The following is a 10,305-nucleotide window of genomic DNA, read 5'->3' as shown; positions in this document are numbered from 1 at the left end:
TACTTGTGAAAAGTTCAGCATCCATCCGGAAGAGCTCAGCTGGCCGTTTACATTTTTGTGCCTCTAAATGAGCTAAGTTTTAGAAAAGATTATTGTTCTGACTCAGAACCGACAGGGAAATCCACCTCTGGATAGGGATGTAGTGTGAATCTAAAGCGTTTTCCTTAGATTTCTGGACTTACTCAGGCATCAACATCAGAATAACATACTGAAAAAAATCATTCTTCCTCGGTCACCTGTTCAACTCACTCTGCTCTGTTTACCACATATACTCGACTTTATTATTTTAATTTATGTGTCTCAGTCAGAGGCAGGATGATTGCTCTATGTATCTCCCCCGGGCTTTGGTTTTCAGCAGATCGTTGGTGACAAGCAGGTGCTATGTGTCATTTAGGACGCAAACCGATTGCTGCCTGTGGGAGAAGAGCAGCTGTGCCGCGTCTCCAGATCGTGGCTTTTGTTGGGCATTTTCACCTCCGATGTATTACGATGTGATTTTATAATTTCTCTCTCTCTTCCCGCCCATTGCACAATGAAGTGATAATGATTAGATGTTGTATTTTTGTCAGACTAATAAAATAGCAAATCCAACAAGCTTTGTTTCTGATTTCGTTGTTCTTTTTCAGCCTTTTGTTGTTCTGTCTGAAGCTTTGTCTTTAGCTGTTGCTTGTCCCCTCCTTGGCCTTTGATGTTTCAGGCTGATCCCTAACGAAGTGGGCAGAGTATTGCTCGAAAACAATCCCAAGGCCTTTATATTTGTTCTGGCGGTATTGCAAGAACGATTAATCTGTAAACGGGAAAATCTGTCAGAAATTTAAGGCCTGATACATTGTCGTGCATCAGACAACAAAAATACGTTACATCCTCAGAAAGCCCAGGATACTCGGGTCTCTGGTTCATTTTGGGGCTGACAGTTCCCACTTGTTGGTTGATACCTCTGCAAGAGCAGTCTTGCTTTTTCCACCAGTTCAATTCTGATACGGTTTTCATGACTTTTGAGAACCTCTGGAGCGAAAACCACTATTCTAAACTCTCTGAAACCTCAGGTTCTCAGCTTTCGAGTAGTTTGAAGCCTTTGTTGTGGGATAGCTGCTACAATCATCTGAAAATTGCGGTAGCAAAGATAAATCTTTTGTAGCTGTTTTGGTTTCTCATTGCTACTATTAAAAGTGCTTTGAGGACAAATGAAGTTAATGACAAATATTGGAAATAGTTTAAATCTTAAGGAGGAAAATTAGGTGACTGGCATAGGGTTTGGATCAGGAAGAGCAGCCATCTGGAGACAGTGAATGCCTCATTTTTGTGTGGACTACAGGACAGTTGAGACCTGGCTGTACTTAATGTTTATAGCGCTAGTAACTTACAGGTGATGGAGAGTAATTCAGGTGAGGTCCTGCAAGAACTTCCCTTCTTTTTCTCCCAGGACTTTTAGTTATCCTTTTCCAAGGAAGAAAGACCAATTACCTCTTGTGCTGGGGTAACATCAAACAGTTCCTATGCGCGCTAAAGCCCTCTTGTATTGCAGCTGTGTCTCCTGTCCTGCAGAGGTTGGATTAAGCTGGAGCGGGCTCATTTTTCACAACCCATTAATTTTTTGAGCTCTTCTCTCTAAAAGCCTAGTTAAAACCAAAGTGCAACGTTTCTTGCTTATGTCTTAATCATAGTTACCCGCTGCTGAAGCTGCCACTGCCTGGAACAGGACCTGTGGAGTACAGCACCTCCATCAAGGATTACTCTCCACCCTCTCCGGACGCGGGTCTGCAGCAAGGGGATCTCAGCGAGCGTCCCGACTGGGTGAGTCCTGCATTGAGGGGTGTGCGGGGGGGAGATGAGCTGGTGGAACATCCCTGCTGTGTTACCTACGCTTTACTGTAACCGACGGAAATAGTTCTAGTGACGCACGCGTTGCTTTGTGTAACTGCTAAGTTTAGGTTGTATTTGTCTTGTCTTAGTCTTATTCTACCAGAAAAATGGATGCTAGGTGTTTGCAGGACATAAAAGCTTTGAAATGCTGTTTAAGAGCCCGTTTTCCAAGGATAACTTTATCTAAGGCAAGTATTAAAGCATGAATAGTTTTAAATAAGTTTAGTGATGGGTTCTGGTATAACAGTCCCCAGTTTCCTAATGTCATGTGAAGGCACGCAGTTTCCCCAGAGCAGCAGGACAAGCCTCCTGCTGGCACACACTGCTTCACATACCTGTGCTTGGCCTTCTCTGAAGGGTGAGAATAGGATTTAGTCAGCCTTTGCTGCGGTAACTGTCTGCGGAGACGCTACCAGTAATTACGATGGTGGTTTTGGTGTTGTCAACCTCTCTCTGAAGGGATCTGGGTTTGGATTCTGGCTATCAACCAGCTTATCCTTACAGGATCACTAACTAGCTGTCAGAATGGAAACATCTGTCTGGCCCGGAGGTGGAAGACAGACTGTCCAGCTCCTCAGTGCTTGCAATTTTCTCTCCTTTGGCTTTAAAATACTGCATCTCGCAGGGTTTTTTCTGATGACATAGGTAGTCTAGGCTTCACCTCCCAAGACATAGGCTTTTTTCTTAAGGACACAATCAAGAGTTTTTCGTTTGGATTAGAATTTAGGCAGCCAAAGAGACAGCTACCTATTTAGGTAGCTGTGTAGCTAGCTACTACAGGATGGTCTGGGGAGTGTAGGGATGCTTGGAGAACCTGGTGAATTGGGTTTAATCTAAAGGTAGGGTTTGGTTTTGGTTTGGTTTGGTTTGGTTGGGGTTTTTTTAATTGGTTGGTATGTATCATGCAGGTAAACTAGACTTATATCCTTATGTTAAGGGTAAGGAATTAACTTTTCTTTTGCGTTAACAACCTGGAACCCCGAGGCTTTCCAAGAAGTCTGATAGCCTGGTCCAGGCAATCAGGAAACAATTCTGCAGTCATCCGTTGTAACCTGCATTGTTCTTTTCCATGCCAGGGTTTCTCCTAAGTATAAGTTACCTGGTGGATTAATACTTTTGATGCCTCCAGCTCTCTACTCGCTCCATGTGTGCTTTTTTTCACTGTGATTGAAATAATTTGCACCCTGGTGCCACTGAGAGCTTTTTGCACTATGCTGTTGACTCGGGCTGCTGCTGGCTGATTAAATCTTCCCTTCAGCTTTGTTGCCTAGTTCAGCTAATAGAGCACAAAAGTTCTGGCTGCCACGGCATGTCAGCGCTGTGGTCCCCAGCGCAGGGTCAGCAGCCTGGGCACAGAGACCAGGAGGATTTAAATGGCACACAGCAGAATCAGCGCAGCGTTGTGAGAGGCATCGGTGAGAGGCAGTGAGTCCCTACTCCTGCCTTTCATTCCAGTACCAAATCCAGCAGGAGCTGGGAGCCTCTGCCTCACAAAGAAGCACGACAGACTGATGCCAAAACGGTCAGTGGCGGTTTGCTTCTTGGAGAAAGAGACTCTTTTTGTTCTTGCTAAGTTAGTACTGTCATGTTTCACCTCTAATTTGGGAAAGGAAAATACAGGCTGGCAAACCCCTTCCTGAAAAGTTGCCAAGCTGTGGTCTAATTCTGCTAAGCAGCTTCCCACTCACCGTGTGTTTTCATTCTCCCTCTGGTTTACTGGTTTACAGTATGTTGGTGCTCCTGTGGCCTACATTCAGCAGATCTTTGTGAAGGCTACCGTGTCCCCATGGCAGAAGAACTTCCTTGCTGTCGATGTGTTTCGCTCACCGCTGTCCCGCGTCTTCCAGCTAGTGGAGGAGATTAGAAACCATGCCCTGAGAGACAGGTAATCACTGTTCATTAAAGTCTGTGTAGAAGGCAGACTGGCCCACTGTTGTACACACCCCTCTTCTAAATGACTCATAAGTCTGATTATTAGCTTTGAATTTGTAAGATTCTCAAAATTAAAAGAAAATGAGAGGTCGCTGCTAACAAGTGACATCGTATCCATCCTTTGTGTAGAGAAGTTCAGCTTTTGTGCTGGAGAACTTGCCTGTCCTCTAGTCACTGATAATTGTCAGGAACCTTCCAGTCGGAGGCTTAGGCAGAAGGGGCTGGAAGGCTTCTCCAAGGTTATGCCTGCTACAGCAGACAGCAGTGTCATCTAATCCCTTCATGAGCACGCAAGCTTCGTATTAAAGCGAGTTCATTTGACCCCCCCCCATGCCTATTGTGAAGCTCTTCTAGAATTCCACGCGGTCAGGAACCTTCTCCTGACTTTCTACTTCAACTATATTTAGGACCAGTTTATACCTGCTTGTTTTTGTCTTTGTACAAAAATAGCTTTCCTCTGCTTCCAGGTATTTACAGGGAGAACTTGTACTCCCCACCCCAAATCCTTGTTGTTAAGCTAAACATACGAAATTCTTGGCTTACTCTGGTGAGGCGGCTCTGTATTCATTTGTCATTCTGGTTGTTCCTCTTGGCACTGGTGGTGGTGGTGTATCATTCCCGAACGTGGGAGATTAGAACTGTACACAATATTCTCAGAAAAATCTCATTTGTGCGTTGTTTTCCTGAAACACAGCAAGATTGCAGGACCCTTTTTCATGGCCAGTCACATCAATTTTACACGTTATGAAATGATCAATTAATGTCTCCGTGTCCCTCTGTCATTTCAAGCTGATGAGCTCCCACCTTAGAGCAGAAATCCTTCTTGGTCTTGCACTTTGTACTCTTAGTAGAAAAGGGATTTAACTTATTCCAGCCCTCACATCATCCGTTTTATATATTCTGTTCCTTTTCTGTATGAACAGTGTTTCTTTATTTTGTGTTATTGGCAGATGTCCCGAGGTTATTAATAAAAGTACATAATAATCCTGGTTTTCTGAACTGTCTGTGAGAAATTCCACTTTCTTTTCCTCAGTACTGGTGGTTCCCCTTTCAGCAGCTCTGTGACCATTTCCCTGTTAACCTGGTTCTTTATGGCATCACAATGTTTGTGCTAATTTTTGTGTCTTTCCTGTGAGCTAAAGCATTTTCTGTGTGGTGCTGCATCAAAAGCTTTACTGGGGCCCACGGAGAAGAGATTTGCTGTGCTTTCCTCATCCAAGAAGTCAGGCATTTTAAAGAAAAGACCGCTCAGATTAGTTTGGCACGTTCTCTCTTTGTAAACCAAGAATGCGTTTTATACACATAAACTTGCCTCTGTTTTGTTGTTTGTTTTTTTTTTTAAATAATTTTTCCTTTGGGTTCTAAGTTTTTATCTGTGGTCAAGTTCTTGGCTGGGTTTACTTTCTAAGGATAGAAACGCTTCCCTACTTGTCTGTCTGTGTTCAGTGAGAATAATGATGCTGAGAACAGGCCAAGTGTGGTGAAAAATGGTGAGATTAGAGTCTTTGATCATCTCCTAGCTTTTGCAGCCAGGAGCTTTCTTCACTCTTTGTCCTTTAACTCACATGGGTAGGGAAGATTTACTGCTTGTTCATCCTTCTTGACAGCATCCTTCATTGCTTCGTTTTTGAGGGTGTCCCCTTTGCTACTCTACCTGATGATTTGTCCTTGTTCTTAAACCATTCCTTACAAGCTAGCTGCCTGCTCTCCCTCTGGTAGTTTGTTTAGAAATGCCATTTATGCTGTTAAATACGTTGCTCTTTCCTATCAGCTCACAAAGCCTTGGCACTGACATTCTTCCTGTGTTTCCAGTTCATCTCCTCCTTTACTGTATGTGTAACTTTAGATTGTAATCTGTGTGTAGTTGCCAACTGCATCTTAGAAACAACTTGCTCCCAGGACGCGTGTTGACTCCTCATTATCTCCCCTTGGTGTTGCCCTTGATGAACAGTGATGCAGCATGGAAGCAAAATTAAACCTACGTAGCCACCAGAAGAAAAAGACTTTAGCATTTAGACCTAAACCTTGGGATAAGGGCTCCCATTTTGTTGATGGACTCGGGTATTTCAGGAAACATCTAACTTTGAGATAAATTCTGAAATGACCTCAAAAGTCATCATGAAGTTCCTCATCATTTGCTTTTGTCGGTATCAAAGCTAAGTGCAGCTGATTTTCTTAATAAGAAAAAAGCATTATTTTATACTAAAGTGGTACAGGAAAAGCTGAAGATTATTGACAACTGGGTAAGAAACATGAGGTGAACATTTTTTCATCAGCTGTAAGATCACTGAAACGTTGAGCAGTCGTCATTTGTAAAAAGTCAGAAGTGACCTGGAATTTGTAAGTTGCTCTAGTTCCTGGTATCACTCTGCATCCCCAGACATTGGCTGTGTGCGTTTGCTTCACAAATAAGAAAGTACTTAGGTTTATCTGCAGTATAAACTGTTATCACTGTTATGTTGCAGAGTTGAAATATGAAACAACAGTTGTCTTACTCTTCCTGGAGCTGTTATTGGAGGCATCACTGCATCAGTTCCTTTAGATTATCTTTCAGAAAGCTTCTGTCAGTATTTTTGAGCACATTTTCTAGTATTTTCTTTTGATAGCTGTGACTTTTCTAGGTAGCTTGCCTTATAGTGACAGAATATAGGTTCTGGAGGGAGTGTTCACAAAGACATAAATCATCATTCCATTAGTTGGTTTCCACGTTTTCTCTTTGTAGTCATTGAAACTCCTCTACAGAAGGCGTTTTACAATAGGACCCGAACTGATTTGCCTTCTGGAGCTGCTTTCTCTGTAATCTGTGAGACTGGAGCCTGGGGAGACTGGTCTCTCATATCTTAATTTAACCTTCCTTAAATATACCTTCCCGTGCAAATCCCACCAGTTGCGCCTATCATGTTGAAGGAAATGTTCTCTTTTGGACAGGCAGCTCTTCCTTGTCTAGCCAAACAGCGTGCTGACAGGTTTTATCATTAAACCTTCACAGTTGGATCCTATTGTAAGCCCCAGTCGAGGCTTGCTTGAATTGCTGGTTGATAAGGATCATGTAATTGTGTTAAAATGAAGCTTGGGAACAAACACAAGTTCTGTTTCATACCAGTTACGCCTCTATTGATTTCTGAACCTGTAAGGCATTTTCTTTTCCATACAAACCAGAGAAATTCTGAAAACATTTTGCACAATCGCTGATATTGAATTCTTTGTACATTTTAGAGCACTCGGTACACCTTAAATATTCCACCAGGAAGGCTAATAAAGATTTCTGTAAAACGTCCCATTGCGTACATGGTAAGAAGTATGCAGAGAGTTTAAGGTCTCTGAGGAAGAATTCCAGGGAGACAGTTTCTCTGTAGGCTGGAGGCATCTTTAACGTAGAACTGAAAACTGTGGTGCCTGGGATGAGTGAAGAGTGAGAGCACTGTGTGGCCAGACAGTATGCAGAGAAATGATAATGGGGTTCTGGAGTCTGTACCCCTGTTACAGAAAGAACCTGGTCTGTGGCCCCAGGCTCTCAATCCTCAGTTATGAAGGACAAGAGTAGCAACACGGTGATGCAGGTCCTTGGGGTATTCATCGCGGCAGCTTTGCCTTTTGCTTGTGAGAGTTGCAACATACATGGCAGCATCTAACCTTTGTTTGCGTTTCAGTTCTGGTGTCAAAAGCTTGGAGGAAGTTTGCCTTCAGGTAACAGATCTTCTGCCTGGCCTCAAGAAGCTGCGGAATCTGCTCCCCGAACATGGCTGTCTGTTACTGTCTCCAGGGAACTTCTGGCAGAACGACCGAGAGCGATTCAATGCTGACCCAGATATCATCAAAACCATCCACCAGCATGAACCAAAGACATTACACACATCAGCTACTCTCAAAGGTAACAGGCTGAAGTGCCAAAGAAGCTGTGAGACGTGCCTACAGCTTGCATCGCTGTTTTGTCCTTACGATCTCCAACATCTAGATTGCCAGTATTACCAAATTGGGTGGCATTTTGTTACTCACAGCGTCTGGAATGAAACTACCAAATATATGTCATCTCTCATTTTATATCTGTGTTTGACTTTGGCTCTGTATTTGTGGACAGTGAATGATTCCACTCAGACTCCTTTCTGTAGGTGTAAAACCAGCAGGTAACGTGTCCAAGTCTTTCTGTTCCTCAGACTCTACATATGCTCTAACCCATTTTTTTCCCTCACGCTATGGTCTGTCATACTGAAGAATTGTCCCATTGTCACAGATAAATGAACATTCATCCTGCTCCCTCTTGTGCAACTGATAGTTGCTTGCATATACCCTGAGTTACACTGGATATCGTAAAAGTATTTTTCTCTCTTAATTAAAAAAGGTAAGACTAACCATGTCTGGGATCATGCTGTTCAGTGGTTCCATAAGGCCAGAGGGAATGCTGTTCCTTTGGTTTTAAAGGGACTTTGTAGCTGTCAGGAAGCCTATAGTACGATGTGTCTGAATAGGGGGTTTGTAACCCTAAAATGAGTTTGGTTTAAAGGTTATTTCCTGTGCATCCAGAGCATGTGCACACTGTGGTTTGGAGCACGTGGAGCCTGTCTTTGAGCGCTCATTCATAAACAAGATAGAGGTCCACAATGCCCCGGGAATTCCTGAGAATAGTGGTAGTGTTCATCAGGATGCATAATTCTTTTAAGTCTGCTTTTTAGCACGCAAGATTAACAGAAGAGACATTGAATAGTCCTTCGCAGTGCAGAGCCTTCCTGGGACCTCTGGTTCAAATCACACACCGACAGGCACGAAAACGAGCGACTGAGGATTTCTTTGGCTGCATCCCTAAAGATAATGTCTGTTGAAAGACAAATTGGGTGCCCACTTGATGTGCCTGTGCACTAACACACACAGCATGGGGAGCAAACGGGAGGAATTAGAGGTGCGTGCAGTTGGAGGGCTACAACCCCATCCAGCTCACAGAGATGACGTGGGGTAGCTCGCAGTACCGGAGTGGATTATGGGTTAGGATTAGAGGGCAGACCTTGTCTGATATAGAATCGTAGAATCATAGAATGTTTAGGGTTGGAAGGGACCACTAGTGGTCATCTAGTCCAACCCCCCTGCAGTGAGCAGGGACACTGCTAACTAGATCAGGTTGCTCAGAGCCCCATCCAACCTGGCCCTGAATGTTCCCAGGGATGGGGCCTCCACTACCTCTCTGGGCAACCTGTTCCAGTGTATAGACTGCCCGAGCAGGAATATGAGGACAGACAACTTCCTCACAGGAAGGAAGATTTTTCTTGTGTTTAAGGGGAATTTCCCGAGTTTTAAATTGCACCCGTTGCCTCTTGTCCTGTCACTGGGCACCGCTGAGAAGCTCCACCTTCTCTACCCCCCTGCATCAGGTATTTATCCGCATATGGTCTCACCAGAGCACTGAGAAAGCACTTCCTGTAAGAACAGTAATTCTCACTCATCATTCTTCACGATGAACACCTCGTGTATCCCCTCTTTTTTATTTATTTTCTTGTTATCCTAATGTTGCGTTCATGCCACGTTTTTTCAGATCTGTTGTTTGGACTCCCTGGGAAGTACAGCGGGGTGAACCTCTACAACAGGAAGCGAGTGGTGTCATACACTGTCACACTGGGTCTCCAGCGATATGATTCCAGGTAAGGAGCTTTAGCTGTGCTGTTTTCTATGGTAGGGATCCCTTCTTCAATTCTTGGCAGGTTGGCTGTTTTCTGTACTCTTGATTATTGTTATGTTTTTCTTTAATCTCCATTTTCTTGTGGTTTAGAGTATTTTAGGATCTTCTGAACGTGCTGTAGAAAAACAGGGTGCTGGTTTGGGGAGAAAACTTGCTGTGTTTTAAGGAAATAAAATACTATCAGTTCTCAATTTCTCTTTAAGAAAAGTATATACAACATCCAAAGCTGCCAACGGGAGTTCCTCTGATGATGGCTTCATCTGCACACAGAGCTGTCATTGTTGCAGCCAAGGCCCAGCAGGTCTGTTTTGACCTAGTTCCTGGTACATAAGGGCGGTTTGCTTTCCAGTAAGCGCTAATTCCACTGGTATCAATTGTGAAACCCCTTTGGCAGTGTTGGCAAAGCTGGCTTGGACTGAGTGGATCTGAGGACTAAACACTCTGCTCAGTGCCGCACAGAATTCCCCAAGGAATGCCTAGGATAGAATTGGCAGCACGGTAGTCCAAACTTGCTCTGGTGCCGCCCGTGCAAGAACCCTTCAGCCTCAAGGACTGTCATGTAGCACCTTTCATCAGCTGTACTTACGTAAAATTCAGGGGATGCTTGAGACTACAGCATGGAAAAGCACCTGGGGGTGTTGGTTGACAGCCAGCTAAACATGAGCCAGCAGGGTGCCCAGGTGGCCAAGAGGGCCAGTGGCACCCTGGCTTGTCTCAGGAGTGGTGTGGCCAGCAGGAGCAGGGCAGGGACCGTGCCCCTGTGCTGGGCACTGGGGGGGCCGCCCCTCGAGTGCTGGGGTCAGGGTTGGGCCCCTCCCTCCCCGAAGGACCTGGGGGGGCTGGAG

The 10,305-nt window shown here is 44.4% G+C and overlaps 1 protein-coding gene across 1 annotated transcript in view; it reads left to right on the top strand.

The window, feature by feature from the left end:
* The window catches only part of LOC104135883 (SREBF chaperone), a 70,269-nt gene that overhangs the window by 35,328 nt on the left and 24,636 nt on the right, over positions 1-10,305 (top strand). Inside the window, exons 3-6 of the mRNA XM_009649575.2 lie at positions 1,665-1,794; positions 3,591-3,748; positions 7,446-7,666; positions 9,317-9,422. Coding sequence (XP_009647870.1) covers positions 1,665-1,794; positions 3,591-3,748; positions 7,446-7,666; positions 9,317-9,422 — 615 coding nt within the window. The remainder of the gene's footprint in view (positions 1-1,664; positions 1,795-3,590; positions 3,749-7,445; positions 7,667-9,316; positions 9,423-10,305) is intronic.

Source organism: Egretta garzetta, unplaced genomic scaffold (genome assembly GCF_000687185.1).
Source record: "Egretta garzetta isolate BGI_Z169 unplaced genomic scaffold, ASM68718v1 scaffold92, whole genome shotgun sequence".
Lineage (NCBI taxonomy): Eukaryota > Metazoa > Chordata > Aves > Pelecaniformes > Ardeidae > Egretta > Egretta garzetta.
The sequence above is the reverse complement of the archived record's forward strand: the minus strand, read 5'-3'. Positions and strand labels throughout refer to the sequence as shown.